At 48.2% G+C, this 20,224-nt stretch overlaps 1 protein-coding gene across 13 annotated transcripts in view; it reads left to right on the forward strand.

The window, feature by feature from the left end:
* MED12 (mediator complex subunit 12) overlaps window positions 1-20,224 on the forward strand; it is a 786,294-nt gene that overhangs the window by 518,327 nt on the left and 247,743 nt on the right. For all 13 annotated transcript variants that reach the window (XM_069209253.1, XM_069209261.1, XM_069209285.1 and 10 more), the window contains one exon: window positions 5,567-5,676. In XM_069209253.1, the coding sequence (XP_069065354.1) occupies window positions 5,567-5,676 (110 nt within the window). The remainder of the gene's footprint in view (window positions 1-5,566; window positions 5,677-20,224) is intronic.

The raw sequence follows: 20,224 nt of genomic DNA on the forward strand, positions 1-20,224 counted from the left end.
CACACACACCAGTTCAGGGATACCCAGCATTGCTGCATGGGTTTTTAGTTCTACCTCAGCCCATGCTGAGGACTCCAGGTCGTTTCCAAGCAGACAGTCCACTGGGATATTTGAGGAGACCACCACCTGTTTCAGGCCATTGACCCCTCCCCATTCTAAAGTAACCATTGCCATGGGATGTACTTTTCTCTGATTGTCAGCGTTGGTGACTGTGTAAGTTTTTCCAGTCAGGTATTGGCCAGGGGAAACCAGTTTCTCTGTCACCATGGTGACACTGGCACCTGTATCCCTCAGGCCCTCTATTCTAGTCCCATTAATTAAGAGTTGCTGTCTGTATTTTTGCATGTTAGGCGGCCAGACAGCAAGTGTGGCTAAATCCACCCCACCCTCTGAAACTAGAGTAGTTTCAGTGTGGACCCTGATTTGCTCTGGGCACACTGTTGATCCCACTTGGAGACTAGCCATACCAGTGTTACCTGGATGGGAGTTTGGAGTGGAACCTTTCTTGGGACAGGCCTTGTCTCCAGTTTGGTGTCCATGCTGTTTACAGCTATGACACCAGGCCTTTTTGGGATCAAAGTTTTTACCCTTGTACCCATTGTTTTGTGAAGAGGCTCTGGGCCCACCCTCCTGTGCAGGTTTTTGGGGGCCTGTAGAAGACTCTTTACTATTTTTAGTTTTGGTTGTCTCATCACCCTTCCCCTGGGGAGTCTTTGTGACCCCTTTCTTTTGGTCACCCCCTGTTGAAGTCTTGGACACCCTTGTCTTGACCCAATGGTCCGCCTTCTTTCCCAATTCTTGGGGAGAAATTGGTCCTAGGTCTACCAGATGCTGATGCAGTTTATCATTGAAACAATTACTCAATAGGTGTTCTTTCACAAATAAATTGTACAGCCCATCATAATTACTTACACCACTGCCTTGAATCCAACCATCTAGTGTTTTCACTGAGTAGTCAACAAAGTCAACCCAGGTCTGGCTCGAGGATTTTTGAGCCCCCCTGAACCTAATCCTGTACTCCTCAGTGGAGAATCCAAAGCCCTCAATCAGGGTACCCTTCATGAGGTCATAAGATTCTGCATCTTGTCCAGAGAGTGTGAGGAGTCTATCCCTACACTTTCCTGTGAACATTTCCCAAAGGAGAGCACCCCAGTGAGATCTGTTCACTTTTCTGGTTACACAAGCCCTCTCAAAAGCTGTGAACCATTTGGTGATGTCATCACCATCTTCATATTTAGTTACAATCCCTTTAGGGATTTTCAACATGTCAGGAGAATCTCTGACCCTATTTATGTTGCTGCCACCATTGATGGGTCCTAGGCCCATCTCTTGTCTTTCCCTCTCTATGGCTAGGATCTGTCTTTCCAAAGCCAATCTTTTGGCCATCCTGGCTAACTGGATGTCCTCTTCACTGGGGCTATCCTCAGTGATTTCAGAGGTGTTGGTCTCTCCTGTGAGGGAACCAGCATCTCTGACTATTATTTTTGGAGTCAGAGTTTGAGGGACCCTGTTCTCCCTAGATAGGACTGGTAGGGGGGAATTGTCCTCCAAGTCACTATCCTCTTCCTCTGAGTTGCCACCCTCAGAGGGGTTGGCCTTTTCAAACTCTGCCAAAAGCTCCTGGAGCTGTATTTTGGTAGGTTTGGGGCCCATTGTTATTTTCTTTATTTTACAGAGTGACCTTAGCTCCCTCATCTTAAGATGGAGGTAAGGTGTGGTGTCGAGTTCCACCACAGTCACATCTGTGCTAGACATTTTGCTTCTAAAAGTTGGAATACTTTTTAAGAATCTACAACTGGTTCTAGAATCTAATTCAAACTTTTACAAACTTTTAAACTCTAAAAAGAAATGCTAAACAGGATCTAACACAAGGCCCTAGCAGGTCTTTTAAGAATTTAGAAAACTTTTCAAATTGCAAAAATCAATTTCTAATGACAATTTTGGAATTTGTCGTGTGATCAGGTATTGGCTGAGTAGTCCAGCAAATGCAAAGTCTTGTACCCCACCGCTGATCCACCAATGTAGGAAGTTGGCTCTGTATGTGCTATTTCAAAGTAAGGAATAGCATGCACAGAGTCCAAGGGTTCCCCTTAGAGGTAAAATAGTGGTAAAAATAGATAATACTAATGCTCTATTTTGTGGTAGTGTGGTCGAGCAGTAGGCTTATCCAAGGAGTAGTGTTAAGCATTTGTTGTACATACACATAGACAATAAATGAGGTACACACACTCAGAGACAAATCCAGCCAATAGGTTTTGTATAGAAAAATATCTTTTCTTAGTTTATTTTAAGAACCACAGGTTCAAATTCTACATGTAATATCTCATTCGAAAGGTATTGCAGGTAAGTACTTTAGGAACTTCGAATCATCAAAATTGCATGTATACTTTTCAAGTTATTCACAAATAGCTGTTTTAAAAGTGGGCACTTAGTGCAATTTTCACAGTTCCTAGGGGAGGTAAGTATTTGTTAGGTTAACCAGGTAAGTAAGACACTTACAGGGCTTAGTTCTTGGTCCAAGGTAGCCCACCGTTGGGGGTTCAGGGCAACCCCAAAGTTACCACACCAGCAGCTCAGGGCCGGTCAGGTGCAGAGTTCAAAGTGGTGCCCAAAACACATAGGCTAGAATGGAGAGAAGGGGGTGCCCCGGTTCCGGTCTGTTTGCAGGTAAGTACCCGCGTCTTCGGAGGGCAGACCAGGGGGGTTTTGTAGGGCACCGGGGGGGACACGAGTCCACACAGAAATTTCACCCTCAGCGGCGCGGGGGCGGCCGGGTGCAGTGTAGAAACAAGCGTCGGGTTCGCAATGTTAGTCTATGAGAGATCTCGGGATCTCTTCAGCGCTGCAGGCAGGCAAGGGGGGGGTTCCTCGGGGAAACCTCCACTTGGGCAAGGGAGAGGGACTCCTGGGGGTCACTTCTCCAGTGAAAGTCCGGTCCTTCAGGTCCTGGGGGCTGCGGGTGCAGGGTCTCTCCCAGGTGTCGGGACTTTAGGTTCAAAGAGTCGCGGTCAGGGGAAGCCTCGGGATTCCCTCTGCAGGCGGCGCTGTGGGGGCTCAGGGGGGACAGGTTTTGGTACTCACAGTATCAGAGTAGTCGTGGGGTCCCTCCTGAGGTGTTGGATCGCCACCAGCCGAGTCGGGGTCGCCGGGTGCAGTGTTGCAAGTCTCACGCTTCTTGCGGGGAGCTTGCAGGGATCTTTAAAGCTGCTGGAAACAAAGTTGCAGCTTTTCTTGGAGCAGGTCCGCTGTCCTCGGGAGTTTCTTGTCTTTTTGAAGCAGGGGCAGTCCTCAGAGGATGTCGAGGTCGCTGGTCCCTTCGGAAGGCGTCGCTGGAGCAGGATCTTTGGAAGACAGGAGACAGGCCGGTGAGTTTCTGGGGCCAAGGCAGTTGTCGTCTTCTGGTCTTCCTCTGCAGGGGTTTTTCAGCTAGGCAGTCCTTCTTCTTGTAGTTGCAGGAATCTAATTTTCTAGGGTTCAGGGTAGCCCTTAAATACTAAATTTAAGGGCGTGTTTAGGTCTGGGGGGTTAGTAGCCAATGGCTACTAGCCCTGAGGGTGGGTACACCCTCTTTGTGCCTCCTCCCAAGGGGAGGGGGTCACAATCCTAACCCTATTGGGGGAATCCTCCATCTGCAAGATGGAGGATTTCTAAAAGTTAGAGTCACTTCAGCTCAGGACACCTTAGGGGCTGTCCTGACTGGCCAGTGACTCCTCCTTGTTTTTCTCATTATTTTCTCCGGCCTTGCCGCCAAAAGTGGGGCCTGGCCGGAGGGGGCGGGCAACTCCACTAGCTGGAGTGTCCTGCTGGTTTGGCACAAAGGAGGTGAGCCTTTGAGGCTCACCGCCAGGTGTGACAATTCCTGCCTGGGGGAGGTGTTAGCATCTCCACCCAGTGCAGGCTTTGTTACTGGCCTCAGAGTGACAAAGGCACTCTCCCCATGGGGCCAGCAACATGTCTCGGTTTGTGGCAGGCTGCTAAAACTAGTCAGCCTACACAGATAGTCGGTGAAGTTTCAGGGGGCACCTCTAAGGTGCCCTCTGTGGTGTATTTTACAATAAAATGTACACTGGCATCAGTGTGCATTTATTGTGCTGAGAAGTTTGATACCAAACTTCCCAGTTTTCAGTGTAGCCGTTATGGTGCTGTGGAGTTCGTGTTTGACAAACTCCCAGACCATATACTCTTATGGCTACCCTGCACTTACAATGTCTAAGGTTTTGTTTAGACACTGTAGGGGTACCATGCTCATGCCCTGGTACCCTCACCTATGGTATAGTGCACCCTGCCTTAGGGCTGTAAGGCCTGCTAGAGGGGTGTCTTACCTATACTGCATAGGCAGTGAGAGGCTGGCATGGCACCCTGAGGGGAGTGCCATGTCGACTTACTCGTTTTGTCCTCACTAGCACACACAAGCTGGCAAGCAGTGTGTCTGTGCTGAGTGAGAGGTCTCCAGGGTGGCATAAGACATGCTGCAGCCCTTAGAGACCTTCCTTGGCATCAGGGCCCTTGGTACTAGAAGTACCAGTTACAAGGGACTTATCTGGATGCCAGGGTCTGCCAATTGTGGATACAAAAGTACAGGTTAGGGAAAGAACACTGGTGCTGGGGCCTGGTTAGCAGGCCTCAGCACACTTTCAATTGTAAACATAGCATCAGCAAAGGCAAAAAGTCAGGGGGCAACCATGCCAAGGAGGCATTTCCTTACAGATATATCACATAGAGAGCCAGCTTCCTACAAGCGTCCACAAAAGCGTTTCCTATTTTTCCCCCAGATAGGGTGGATACGTGAGCATCCCTTCATATATTCATGAAGCACTGTTGGCTGGACAGTCTGGTCCACCAGGAGGGGCATCTTGCTAGACTTTCATGTTGGAGTTTATCTACAGACCACTTCCAAGGAGGTACTGCTTTAGTATCTACTCAAAAGGTGAGGAATCTACAGCTAGAAGTCTCCATCAGAAGAACAAGTTACTTACCTTTGGTAATGCTCATTCTGGTAGAGACTCCATCTAGTCGCAGATTCCTCACAGACCTTTCCGTCCTCCTCGTTCTGTGATTAGACTCTTCCCATTAATACGATCCCAAGTTTAGGAATCTGCACTCTTATCACATCAGTTTGCATTTGGGCCTCTACATCACGGAGTGTGGGCACTCTCGAAAGCAGCTGGTGTCGGCGTGCAGGAGTGGCACCTGTAATAGTCATGCATGTCATTTTAGGAGCATAGGTACTTCTGAAAAACTTCTGGATTATGCCTGGGAAATATTCAAAAGGTGAGGACTCTGCTTCTTTATGGTTTCTACCAGAAAGAGCGTTACCAAAGGTAAGGAGCTTATTCTACAGGGAAATATTTTGAATCGATGTACAAACCACTCAAATGTTGTTTCTCTGCCAACTAGCTAGACGCCTCAATACAGACCCAAGTTGATTCTTTGTTCTTAATGGATTGTGCTATAATGTTGTGAGCAGTGATAATTTTGACAGACTAAATGAATTGGGTCTTTAGCATTTCAGATATGTTCTTCTGTCTTCAAACCATAAAACAGAGTTTCTTTCATCTCCTGGCAGGTTGGGGGTATGTTTGACACAGTTCAGCGCAGCACCCAGCAGACGACCGAGTGGGCAGTGCTGCTTCTCGACATCATCAGCAGTGGCACGGTTGACATGCAGTCCAATAAGTACAGTAACTTCTAATTTTGTTTTGTTCTCCCTGTTGACAGTGTCCCATTCTTCTATATGCATACCATTCTTTCCATTACTGTTTAGCAGGCATCCTCCTTCTCTTCTAAGTTCAGTCAACATCTCCACATTCTCCATTGGTCGCCTAGCTAATTGTGAAACCTATTCCTGATGATCTCTATTACCTCTTCTCTATCATCCTTTTACTATAGAAACATTCTGCATTTTACTAAAGTAGTAAGATCTGACTGGAACCTAAATAACATATTTCTGATGGATAGATCTACCTGCTAATTCCTCGCCTTCTAAAAATCCCCATGCACCAGCATTCCACTGAAACCTTTGTGATAGCTCTCCCATGTCGAAAGGGGTGTCGACACAAGCAGTGCTCTGCACGCATCAACGCGTGACATCACTGAAGTCATAAAGAGACCCCGTCGGCCTGCTGGCATCAATTCTCTTTTTTTCCGTGCCCTCGACGCGTAGTGTTTTTTCATACCCTCTGTTGGAAGCTTGCTCTGTACACTATATCAAAATGAGAGATAGTGTGCACAGAGTCCAGGGGTTCCCCAAGAGGCTTGACAGAGGCAATAATAGATAATACTAATGCTCTGTTTGTGGTAGTGTGGTCGAGCAGTAGGCATATCAGAGGGTAGTGTTAAGCATTTGTTGTACACACACAGGCAATAAATGAGAATACTCACTCAATGACTTAAATCTAGGCCAATAGGTTTTTATATAGAAAAATATTATTTTCTTTATTTTAGAACCACAAGATTCAAATTGCAGGTAAGTACATAAAATGTAAGGTACTTTGCATAGGTATAGATAGGACTTTGAATCAAAACAGTAATGTACACAGTTTGGCATAAAATGGCAATAAGCTATTTTAAAAGTGGACACTGCAAAATTCAATAGTTCCTTGGGGAGGTAAGTACAGGTTAGTTTTTGAGGTAAGTAAAGTACTTACAAGTTCAGTCTCCGGGGCATAGGCATCCCACCGTTGGGGGTTCAAGTCAACCCCAAACATCCCGCAACACAGGGCCAGTCAGGTGCCGAGGTCAAAGAGGGGCCCAAATAACATAGGCGCCTATGGAGACTAGGGGTGCTCCAGTTCCAGTCTGCAGTCACGGGCCTGGGGGCTGCGAGTGCAGTGCTTCTTCCAGGCGTCCGGTTTCTTTTCACCGGGCGGTCGCGGTCAGGGTAGTCCTAGGGATTCCCTCTGCAGGCGTCGTCGTGGGGGTGCAGAGGTTGGCTCAGGGTGGACACTTCGGAGTCGCCTGGGGGTCCTCTCTGCGGCATTGGTTTCTCTGGACACAGGCCCGGGGCATCGGGTGCAGGGTGGTGGGGACTCACGCTTCTGGAGTGAGGTGAGAGTCCCTTTAAAGATGGTTTCTTCATGTTGCTTTAGACAGGGCCGCGGTCCACAGGAGTTACTTGGTCCTTTGTAGTTGCAGGGCAGTCCTCTGAGTCGGCAGAGGTCGCTGGGCCCACTGGATGCGTCACTGTTGCAGGTTCTTTGAATCAGGAGACAGGCCGGTAAAGCTGGGGCCAAAGCAGTTGTCGTCTTCCTTCTTCTCTGCGGGGTTTTCAGGTCAGCAGTCCTTCTTCTTGTTAGGTTGTCAGGAATCTGAAATCCTGGGTTCAGGGTGGCCCCCAAATACTGAATTTAGGGGTGTGTTAGGGTCCCAGGGCAGTAGCCAATGGCTACTGTCCTTGAGGGTGGCTACACCCTCCTTGGGCTCTCTCCTCTTGGGGAGGGGAGCACATCCCTATCCCTATTGGCTAAATCCTCCAAAACAAGGTGGAGGATTTTCCAAGGAGGGGGTCACTTCAGCTCTGGTCACCTTAGGGGTGACTCCTCCTTGTTTTCCTTATTATCTCCCTGGACTTGCTGCCAAAAGTGGGGTCTGTGTCCGGGGGGGATGAAGGGGGGGGAGAGGTTTGGGCATCTCCACTAGCTGGAGTGCCCTTGGGCATTGTAAAACGAAGCGTGAGCCTTTGAGGCTCACTGCTAGGTGTTACAGTTCCTGCAGGGGGAGGTGTGAAGCACCTCCACCCAGTGCAGGCTTTGTTTCTGGCCTCAGAGAGCACAAAGGCTCTCACCCCAGGGGGTCAGAAACTCGTCTCTCAGTGGCAGGCTGGCACAGACCAGTCAGTCCTGCACTGAAGGACTGGATAAAATACAGGGGCATCTCGAAAATGCCCTCTGTATGCATATTTTAATAAATCCAACATTGGCATCAGTTTGGGTTTATTATTCTGAGAAGTTTAGTACTAAACTTCCCAGTATTCAGTGTAGCCATTATGGAACTATGGAGTTGGTTTTGACAAACTCCCAGACCATAGACTTAATATCGCCACACTTTACTTGCAATGTCTAAGAATAGACTTAGACACTGTAGGGTATATTGCTCATGCAGCGATGCCCTCACCTGTGGTATAGTGCACCCTGCCTTATGGCTTTAAGTCCTGCTAGAGGGGTGACTTACTATGCCACAGGACGTGTTTCGTTGGCATGGCACCCTGAGGGGGATGCCATGTCGACTTTGCCTTTTTCTCCCCGCCAACACACACAATCGGCAATGGCAGTGTGCATGTATTAGGTGAGGGGTCCCTTAGGGTGGCACAACACATGCTGCAGCCCTTAGGGACCTTCTTTGGTCGCAGGGCCCTTGGTACCACTGGTACCTTTTAAAAGGAACGTATCTGTGTGCCAATTGTGGAACACTGGTGCTGGGGCCTGGTTAGCAGGGTCCCAGCACACTTCACACTTCAGTCAAGTCTGCATCAATATCCAGCAAAAAGTGGGGGGGAACTGCAACAAGTAGTCATTTTCCTACACCCTCCTTTAAGGAATTGTCGATTTTCAACATTTTTTTTTTTGTCTCTCGGATGTGTAGTTTTTTTTTTTTTTTTTAGTTTTTTTTAAATATCACCACCTTTAAAGTAGAGTTTTAAACCCTGCTAGGACTGTGAGGGTCAAATGTCTGTTTCTAATCCTCTGACATCTGGCTGTGGCGTTAGGGTTCAGATCAAGATGTTGATGCCTGTTCCAGTTGCTAGCGGATTAATCCAAAGACCCTTAAAGAGAGTGAGACGAAATTGTTTATGATCAGAGAAAAGGACAAGAAAAGAGGTAGTCACAAGTCTCGTCCAAGATCCAGGTTTCTATGTCTTCCTTCTTTGAAGTCGGCGAGGAAGAAGCAACATCATGAGTCTTGATGTCATTCCTCAAAGGACAAGTCTCCAAGATTGGTGACTCCACAACCAGTCTCGAAGGAAGATTGTTAGGAGGTCGCACTGATTCTATTTGTGGGGCCACTACCGGGGATGCCAGCACCTCTTCTGACTTCCCCTGTGGTGCCAGGCAAGATGCTGCCTTCAGTTCCTCAGCCACAGCAGGATCAAGTGAACGCAGCCTTTCAGACTCTGGGTACGGATCCCAGTTGCTCTTTTTAACACTATGCTCTAAATTATTAAGTAATTTTATTAATTTTTATTAAGATGAGGGCCCCATCTGCTACACATGAGGGCCCCATTGTTGCTTTAACTTATTCCTGGGAGGCTTTTTTGGCACAATTCCAGCACATGCTCTGTCATTCATGCCAGTGGCCCAGATACACTGGCCAACTCTAACAGACGTTCCTAGGAAGAGAGGACACCATCTCCTTGCCCCTTCTGACATCTCCAGCAGGCACCATCACTGACGTTTCCGGCTCTGATACAAACGTCAGTGATGCTGCAACTTTCTCACATTCCTCTGATTCCTAGGCATAGATCCAGAAGAGAGAAGCCCAGCAATAGATTGAGGAAGGTCAAGAAGAGGAAGAAGGAGAGATTGTTTCACAGCCCTCAATGGACCCACATTTTGAAGGGCTACGAGAGGCAAGTGGTTTGGATACATCCCCTGAATGGGAATTGATGTCTCCTCATCGGAAGAACAGTGTCAGACTACCGCCGTTCACAACAGAACCCAAAGGCGCATGCTTTGGAGTGCCCCAAAGATCTTCACTCATCCCAAAAAATGTACATGGCACCCGCTTGCCAAGATCATCAAACAACACGGGCTAAAGAGTCTCCTACGCCGCCTGTAAAGAAATGGCTCCCTGTTGCAGTTACCCCCCACTTTTTGCCTGATACTGATGCTGACTTGACTGAGAAGTGTGCTGGGACCCTGCTAACCAGGCCCCAGCACCAGTGTTCTTTCACCTAAAATGTACCATTGTCTCCACAATTGGCACAACCCTGGCACCCAGGTAAGTCCCTTGTAACTGGTACCCCTGGTACCAAGGGCCCTGATGCCAGGGAAGGTCTCTAAGGGCTGCAGCATGACTTATGCCACCCTAGGGACACCTCACTCAGCACAGACACACTGCTTGCCAGCTTGTGTGTGCTGGTGGGGAGAAAATGACTAAGTCGACATGGCACTCCCCTCAGGGTGCCATGCCAACCTCACACTGCCTGTGGCATAGGTAAGTCACCCCTCTAGCAGGCCTTACAGCCCTAAGGCAGGGTGCACTATACCACAGGTGAGGGCATAGGTGCATAAGAACTATGCCCCTACAGTGTCTAAGCAAAACCTTAGACATTGTCAGCGCAGGGTAGCCATAAGAGTATATGGTCTAGGAGTCTGTCAAAAACGAACTCCACAGCTCCATAATGGCTACACTGAACACTGGGAAGTTTAGTATCAAACTTCTCAGAATAATAAACCCACACTGATGCCAGTGTTGGATTTATTAAAAAATGCACACAGAGGGCATCTTAGAGATGCCCCCTGTATTTTACCCAATTGTTAAGTGCAGGACTGACTGGTCTCTGCCAGCCTGCTGCTGAGAGACGAGTTTCTGACCCCATGCGGTGAGAGCCTTTGTGCTCTCTGAGGACAGAAACAAAGCCTGCTCTGGGTGGAGGTGCTTCACACCTCCCCCCTGCAGGAACTGTAACACCTAGCTGTGAGCTTCAAAGGCTCAAGCTTCGTGTTACAATGCCCCAGGGCACTCCAGCTAGTGGAGATGCCCGCCCCCTGGACCCAGCCCCCACTTTTGGCAGCAAGTCCAGATAATGAGAAAAACAAGGAGGAGTCACTGACCAGTCAGGACAGCCCCTAAGGTGCCCTGAGCTGAGGTGACTCTGACTTTTAGAAATCCTCCATCTTGCAGATGGAGGATTCCCCCAATAGGGATAGGAATGTGCCCCCCTCCCCTCAGGGAGGAGGCACAAAGAGGGTGTAGCCACCCTCAAGGACAGTAGCCATTGGCTACTGCCCTCCCAGACCTAAACACACCCCTAAATTCAGTAGGAAACTAGATTCCTGCAACCTAAGAAGAAGAGGACTGCTAAGCTGAAAAACCCTGCAGAGAAGATGGAGACACCAACTGCTTTGGCCCCAGCTCTACCGGCCTGTCTCCCCACTTCTAAAGACACTGCTCCAGCGACGCTTTCCCCAGGGACCAGCGACCTCTGAATCCTCAGAGGACTGCCCTGCTCTAGAAGGACCAAGAAACTCCAGAGAACAGCGGCCCTGTTCACCCAAGACTGCAACTTTGTTTCCAAAGGAGCAACTTAAAGACAACTGCGTTTCCCGCCAGAAGCGTGAGACTTGCAACTCTGCACCCGACGCCCCCGGCTCGACTTGTGGAGAACAAACACTTCAGGGAGGACTCCCTGGCGACTACGAGACCGTGAGTAGCCAGAGTTGCCCCCCCTGAGCCCCCACAGCGACGCCTGCAGAGGGAATCCCGAGGCTCCCCCTGACCGCGACTGCCTGACTCCCAGATCCCGACGCCTGGAAAAGACCCTGCACCCAGGACCTGAAAGATCGGAACTCCAGTGCAGGAGTGACCCCCAGGAGGCCCTCTCCCTTGCCCAGGTGGTGGCTACCCCAAGGAGCCCCCCCCCTTGCCTGCCTGCATCGCTGAAGAGACCCCTTGGTCTCCCATTGATTCCAATTGAAAACCCGACGTGTGTTTGCACACTGCACCCGGCCGCCCCCGTGCTGCTGAGGGTGTACTTTCAGTGCTTACTTTTGTCCCCCCCAGTGCCCTACAAACCCCCCCTGGTCTGCCCTCCAAAGACGCCGGTACTTACCTGCTGGTAGACTGGAACCGGGGCACCCCCTTCTCCATTGAAGCCTATGCGTTTTGGGCACCACTTTGAACTCTGCACCTGACCGGCCCTGAGATGCTGGTGTGGTAACTTTGGGGTTGCTCTAAACCCCCAACGGTGGGCTACCTTGGACCCAAACTTGAACCCCGTAGGTGGTTTACTTACCTGCAAGAACTAACAATTACTTACCTCCCCTAGGAACTGTGAAAATTGCACTGTCTAGTTTTAAAATAGCTATATGTGTTTTATTTGAAAAAAGTATATATGCTATTGTGATTATTCAAAGTTCCTAAAGTACTTACCTGCAATACCTTTCATTCAAAGTATTACATGTAAAATTTGAACCTGTGGTTCTTAAAATAAACTATTTTTCTATACAAAAACCTATTGGCCTGGAATTGCCTGAGTGTGTTCCTCATTTATTGCTTGTGTGTGTACAACAAATGCTTAACACTACTCCTTTGATAAGCCTACTGCTCGACCACACTACCACAAAATAGAGCATTAGTATTATCTCTTTTTGCCACTATCTTACCTCTAAGGGGAACCCCTGGACTCTGTGCATACTATTCCTTACTTTGAAATAGGGCATACAGAGCCAACTTCCTACACCGCCCATACCCAACTGATCCTCTCCTTGTCCGAGGACTCTGCAAAGGCCAAGAGAAATTTCCACAACGGGATGAGAGCAGTCACCGCCTGGATGGAAGCCAGCTGCCTTAAACTCAACTCGGACAAGACAGAGATTCCTGTAATCGTCTCCAGCCCTTACGCCTGGAACGATTTCTGGTGGCCCACTGCACTGGGAAACGCCCACGGACCATGCACGTGACCTGGGCATCATCCTGGACTCCCCTCTATCCATGACTCGCCAAGTCAACGCCGTCTCTTCGTCATGCTTCCACACCCTACAAAGAGTCCAGAATGCAGCAGCCAGACTCGTCCTGGACATCCCCGACACAGCCACATCTCCTCCCACCTCAGAGACCTACACTGGCTCCCAGTCAACAAGCACATCACATACAAACTCCTGATCAACACCTACAAGGCACAACACAACATAGGACGGCATACCTCAACCACCGCCTAGCCTTCTATGTACCCAACAGACATCTCCATTCTTCCCAGCTCACCCTTGCAGCCCTCCCCAAGATCTGGAAAAGCACAGCAGGAGGAAGATCCTTCTCCTACCTCGCAGTCCGTACATGGAACACACGACCTCTCAAGCGCAGGCAGGCGGCATCACTGAAGCAGTTCAGAATGAACCTCAAGACCTGGCTCTTCGACTGAGCAGCACGCCTACATCCAGCGCCTTGAGACCCTATGGGTGATTAGCAGCACTCTACAAATCTCTGATTGATTGAAAAGATATTCCACCTCCTGAAGTCAATAAGTAGCATTCCGTGTTCAGAAAAGCTGCGTAAATGTTAGATCTACCACTTCCTACCATGGAGCTAAAATCAAATATTCTTTCTGAGGTGCTCCATTCTTCTTGGCAGCCCTCTGAAGCTCTGCTACCCTTCAATGAGACTTTGACAGAGCCAAACTTGAATATCTGTTGTAGGAAGCTGGCTCTTTATATGATATATCAAAATGATATATATTGTGCAAAGAGTCCAGTAGTTCCCTTACTAGTGGACAGGGGCTTGCCCTAGCAATCCAGAAGTGCTCTTTTGGGTAGCGTGGTCTAGCAACTTTAGGCTTTTCAGAGAGGAGTGTGAGGCATCTGCAAATTTACACGCAGTCAACAAATAAGACACATGACTCAAGGACCAGATCCACATCAATTTACAAAACTAACAAGTATCTTTATATACATTTTGCCACCAGAATCAATTCGTTCAGATAAGTATGTTTTGCAAGAAAATTCTTTACAGTTTTAAAAAGTTGACACATGCAAGTTTGGGAAGTGTAATGTTATCCTATGGAGGAAAAACAGTTGGCAAAACAGGTACAGTATAGCGACGTACGGGACCAGTCTCCTGGACTTAAGGTAAGTATTGGGCAAGGGTCAGGACCACACCAAAAGGTCACACCGGGGGGCACTCGGGTGGCTGGATGCAAGGGTGTAGTATGGCATTGGGTGCACAGTGTTAGTCAATGGGGATTGGTCCGGTTGAAAAGATGCTGCAGGTAAGGACCGGGGATCCAGTCAGGGGAACCAACAAGTGGGTTCCAATCTTCAGGTATCTGGGAACATGGGGACACCTCCGGTCCTCCTCTCCTCGGGCCAGGGGCGACGGGTGTAACGTTGTCTTGAGACGTCGGGTTTTCTCCACCGGAGCACTCGCGGTTGAGGTGGCCTTTGTGCAGAGACTGCATGCGACGTCTGGGGGTCTACAGTGGGCAAGTCCAAGAAGGGCTTTGTCTCTGGAGTTCTGGGGGACCACACTGGGACCGTTGGTCCACTTCCGTTTGGGCTGTACGGCACAGTTGCAGTGGTGCTTACAGATGTCGGGTTTTAGTTGGTCCGGAGTCCTCGTAGTTTTTGTCTTGGGGTGCCTGCAAGATGCAACAGAGACCCTTTGGAGAAAAAATTAGAACTCCAAACCACTCACTCCTCATATATACAGATACACCATTACCTTTCACTTATTACAAAAATAATTTATTACAAATAGCAAATACATATTTTTACTTATACACAGTTTATAACATCCCCCATCATATCACAACAAAAGAAAAGAAGAGAAACAAGTGCAAATGAAATAAAGTGCTCGTGTTTTAGTAAAGAATGAGAAGTAATAGATTTCCCATCAAACCATTCCAGAAAAAATCCTCTTAAAAAACATATAAAATAGCCTGTTGGTTAATCCTTCAATCACATTGAATCACAATATTATTTCATCAAACAGAATTGATCCTCTTCAACAATAAACCAAATCCAGGCTAGATTTCTCTCCACGCAGACACCGCGCACAACAAAGGATTCCTCTGTATTTGGAAAGTGGTATTTGGAGCCTTTGTAAAGCTTAGTTGAAGCTGCGCTGCTGAATGCATTTTTAAATACACGTTTTTGTCTTTGAAAATACTAACCGAGGAAGTGTTAACAACTGCAGTGAAAGCCAATCCTGAAGCTGCAGGAAAGCAGCCCCAGCCTTCAGTGCAGAGTCCAAATCGAATACCTCGGGGAATTGCTACAGTTCCCAGATATAAACCTTCTTTGGAAGCTAGGGCAGCCTCGTGTCAGCCATCAGTAGCATCCCAGAGGCTGTACCTTTATACCTAAATTAAGGCCATCAGTTTTGGACTCTCACCAGCAGACAGGGCTGTGTATTTTCACAGCTGAAACTCCTCTTATTTTAAAAAGCGACAAAATAGTGCCGCAGGTGCAGTGGTGCCAGTGCCTAGGTCTGCACGGTACCCCCGATGGCTCCTAAGTTAAAGTGTGATTCAAAACTCCTCTGATTTTCATTGTTGCGGATTTACATAGTTTATAAAAGAATCTGTAAAATTGATCCTCACAGTCCTGCTGCTTGGGTAACTATCTTCAGTGTCTTCCATCCAAGGTAAGGGCTACGTTACACAACGAGGTACCACATTCCTATATCCTTATAGTCGGGCCACTAGAATTATTTGGCCAGGATGCACCAAATTATGTGGCAAGGTGGACTGAATTATGCGGCAAGAACAGGCACATGGTGCTGCACAATGCTGCACATTTTGTGATAGCATTGCTTCCTTATTTTGGTATTGTTGCACAGTTTAACACTGTTTGGACAAACGGATCACCTGATTAGTAAAAGTTTAACACCCAAGTACAGCAATAAACAACAGAGAGTCTTCCGCTGTATGACAACATGCGTTGCTGAATTTTTAGTAATATATGATCTGTTTGTACTAGAAATATATATTTTTTGTTTGTTGTTAAAATCGGCAGACTATGTAGCAAATGATGGATTATATGGCAGATGAGGCAAAACCACAAATATGTGGGAAATGCTACAACTGTAAAATTGCTTAATTCCAGTGGCCCTGTTTGTAGTCTGCAAACGCTTAGAAAAAAAGCAAGAACCAGAATCCTTTGCAGCGCTCTTTGTTATTTTTTTTTACTGAAGTTGACAACTGTGAGAGAGAATCAACAGATATTTCACATTTGTAATTTTATAACTTTATGCATGCTGGTTATCAGCTTTTGTGCACTTTGCCGGATATGCTGTGAAGCCAAAGGAAAAGACTACAGACCTGATTCATGCAATGGGAAAAGTTATGGCAGATGCCATATATCTGATCTGTTTATTATAAAAAGTTATGACAAAGGCAATAGGGCTGGCTTGATTAGTATGAAAAGCATTTGTTAAAACCAATACGCCTATAATGGGGTATTGTTACAATATTGTGCTAAAGCCTGTAGGCAGGCATTTACTTGCATAGAATTTCAAAGATTGCCATAAAAGGCAAGGGGTTTGGTGTTGGAGACTGACTCAAATAAAATTGTGGAGATAGAAGCTTTGCACTACGCTGATCCCTGGTAGGCCTCCTTAGGAGTTTAAAACAAAAAAAAAAGAATTAGACAATGTCAATTTTGCATATATTTGCAATTGTATTGATGGGTGCCTTGCAGGAACGTTTTTCTTAGCACAGTTGGACTGCCTCTATTACAGTGACGAGCCACTGGCAAAAGCTATAGACCTGATTGATTCAATGGGCAAACTTATTTCGTCTGCCATAGGTCTGCTCCTCTCTTATGAAAACGTCTGATACAGGCAGTAGACCTGACTTATTTATTATGAAATACAAACAAATGTGTCAAAGCCAATAAGCCCTGAATGGTGGATTGCTATTGCGCCCTCTTAAAGCCTGCAGATGTATTTTGGTATAGGTAATCTCACAGATTAGTTTTTAGGCAAGGTTTTTTGAGTTGCACCCGCAGAAGAAGAAAAGAAGCAGCAGCTGACCTGGAACCAGCCCCTCCGGCCTGCCTGCTGACCTCAAAGGATCCTGCAAAAGAATCCAACTCATCCAGCCTTCAATACTCAAGTCTTCTGTGGGCAGCGGACTTGCCCAACAAGAAGAAACTCCAAAGAAAGGACTCTGCAGCTGCTGGAACCCCAGAAACCTGACACCAGAAGTGACCACTGCACGCGACGTCCACGAGTGTTCCCCGATGTAAAAACCTGATGACAAAAGACACCCCTGCATCTGTCGCTTGGCACAGGAAAAGAGGACCGAAGGTTCACCCACATTCCCGAGCACCCCACGTCTACTACTTACCCGCTTGTTGTCCCTGACTGGCTTCCTAGCCAGACCCTGCAGCCTGTCTTCTCGAGGACCAAACTCCCGTGGGAAACCTTTAGGCTCCCAATGCCTTACTGCACCTCTGCATCCGGCTGCCCCAGTGCCGCTCAGTGTGACCTGTTGGTGTGGTTCTGACCAGTGCCCTGTACTTACCTTAACTCCCTGAGATTGGCTTTGTAAGGCGTTGTTAACCCTGTGTTTGCTGAACATTGTTTTCCTCCTTAGGATAACATTGAAAGAACTCTGAAAGTTGCACTGTTGATTATAGAAACTGTAAAGTATTTATGCTCAAAGGTCTACTAAACTGATAACGATGTTCTTGGGTTTGAAACATAAAAAGAATTGTTATTTTTCGGATTTGGTCTTGGATTTATTCTTTGAGTGTGTGTCTCATTTATTGCCTCTGTGAGCACAGTACAGCCCTCTGAACCCAACTGCTCGCCCACTCTACCAAAAAATAGAGCATCAGTCTTTCCTATTTTTGCGTCTGCAAACTCAGTTGGGGAGCCACTGGCTTCTCTGCACAGTGCACTTCATTTTAGTGCACTATATAGAGAGCCAGCTTCCTACAGGGCCGCACTGGGGCGCATGGGGTCAGAGGTGTAGTACGGCATTGGATGCCTAATGTATTTCAATGGGTATTGGTCTCCTTAGGAAAAAGGCAACAGGCTCTGGCTATGAAGACAGTCGGGGAAAACCAAGAGGAAGGTAACGACGTGGGGGTGCTCCGGGACATAGATGCACATTTGGTCATCTTCTCCAAGGCCCAGGGGCGATGGATGCAGGGGTGTCCTTTGGTGTCGGGTTTCTGTGTCCAGGAGCACTCGTGGTTGAGGGGTCCTGTGGGCTCAGGCTACAGGCGTCGTCTTGGAGTCCGTGAGGGGTGAAACCACAGTTGACTCGATCTCAGGAGAACTGAGGGACGTTTTTGACACCAGAAACCCACTTCAGATCAGGCTGTAGGTGACGAGTGCAGTGGTTTATTCAGGTGTCTGGTTTCTCTCACCACAGAGGCTGCAGGAGAGGGGACCTGCTTGCAGAGACTGCAGGTGACTTTGGGGAGTACAGGAGGGGTGAAACCACGATAGACTCTGACTCTGGGGAGCTGAAGAACCTTGTTGGCACCGGTGGTCCACTCCCACTCGGATTGGTGATGGCAGGTGCTGTGGTGACTTCAGGTGTTGGGTTCTTGTGGTTCTGGAGGCTGCAGAGTCCTTTCTTTAGAGTCTGCTGCTCGTAGGAGTCTTTAATCTTTTTCGAAAGCAGGCAGTTCTCCTGGGTTTTTGGAGGCTCAGCTGCAGGACGAGTCATCTTTTGGTGCAGAGCCCGTTGTGGGTTGCAAACAGGCCGGCAGGGTTGGTACCAGGTCAGCTGTGTCTTTTTTCCTCTTCTGCGGGTGCTACTCTTCGTGTCCTTTTCGGCTTCTTAGGTTGTCAGGATCAGAGTTCTTGGCTCCAGGGGTGCCACCTAAACCCTCAATTTAGGGGTGTTGCAATGGGTTGCCCACCTTTAGGGTGATTAAACCCTCTTTATGATCACATCTGTTGGGAAGTGGGCATAACCATGACCCTAAAGGTCTAATTCCATCCAAAACAAGATGGAGGAATTTAAAAAGTGGTGTCCACTTCAGCTCGTCCACCTTAGAAGTGTGTAAGGAAATGCCTCCTTGGCATGGTTACCCCCTGACTTTTTGCCTTTGCTGATGCTATGTTTTGAATTGAAAGTGTGCTGAGGCCTGCTAACCAGGCCCCGGCACCAGTGTTCTTTCCCTAACCTGTACTTTTGATTCCACAATTGGCACACCCTGGCACCCAGATAAGTCCCTTGTAACTGGTACCTCTGGTACCAAGGGCCCTGATGCCAGGGAAGGTCTCTAAGGGCTGCAGCATGTATTATGCCACCCTAGAGACCCCTCACCCAGCACAGACACACTGCTTACCAGCTTGTGTGTGCTAGTGAGAACAAAATGAGTAAGTCGACATGGCACTCCCCTCAGGGTGCCATGCCAGCCTCTCACTGCCTATGCAGTATAGGTAAGACACCCCTCTAGCAGGCCTTACAGCCCTAAGGCAGGGTGCACTATACCATAGGTGAGGGTACCAGTGCATGAGCACTGTGCCCCTACAGTGTCTAAGCAAAACCTTAGACATTGTAAGTGCAGGGTAGCCATAAGAGTATATGGTCTGGGAGTCTGTTTTACACGAACTCCACAGCACCATAATGGCTACACTGAAAACTGGGAAGTTTGGTATCAAACTTCTCAGCACAATAAATGCACACTGATGCCAGTGTACATTTTATTGTAAAATACACCACAGAGGGCACCTTAGAGGTGCCCCCTGAAACTTAACCGACTATCTGTGTAGGCTGACTGGTTCCAGCAGCCTGCCACACTAGAGACATGTTGCTGTCCCCATGGGGAGAGTGCCTTTGTCACTCTGAGGCCAGTAACAAAGCCTGCACTGGGTGGAGATGCTAACACCTCCCCCAGGCAGGAGCTGTAACACCTGGCGGTGAGCCTCAAAGGCTCACCCCTTTGTCACAGCACCGCAGGACACTCCAGCTAGTGGAGTTGCCCGCCCCCTCCGGCCCCGGCCCCCACTTTTGGCGGCAAGGCCGGAGAAAATAATGAGAATCACAAGGAGGAGTCACTGGCCAGTCAGGACAGCCCCTAAGGTGTCCTGAGCTGAGGTGACTCTAACTTTTAGAAATCCTCCATCTTGCAGATGGAGGATTCCCCCAATAGGATTAGGGATGTGACCCCCTCCCCTTGGGAGGAGGCACAAAGAGGGTGTACCCACCCTCAGGGCTAGTAGCCATTGGCTACTAACCCCCAGACCTAAACACGCCCTTAAATTTAGTATTTAAGGGCTTCCCTGAACCTAAAGATTTAGATTCCTGCAACTACAAGAAGAAGGACTGCCTAGCTGAGAACCCCTGCAGAGGAAGACCAGAAGACAACAACTGCCTTGGCTCCAGAAACTCACCGGCCTGTCTCCTGCCTTCCAAAGAACTCTGCTCCAGCGACGCCTTCCAAAGGGACCAGCGACCTCTGAATCCTCTGAGGAGTGCCCTGCTTCGACGACAAGAAACTCCCGAGGACAGCGGACCTGCCCCAAAAAGACTGCAACTTTATCCAAAGGAGCAGCTTTAAAGAACCCTGCAATCTCCCCGCAAGAAGCGTGAGACTTGCAACAC

Source organism: Pleurodeles waltl, chromosome 2_1 (genome assembly GCF_031143425.1).
Source record: "Pleurodeles waltl isolate 20211129_DDA chromosome 2_1, aPleWal1.hap1.20221129, whole genome shotgun sequence".
NCBI classification, from domain to species: domain Eukaryota; kingdom Metazoa; phylum Chordata; class Amphibia; order Caudata; family Salamandridae; genus Pleurodeles; species Pleurodeles waltl.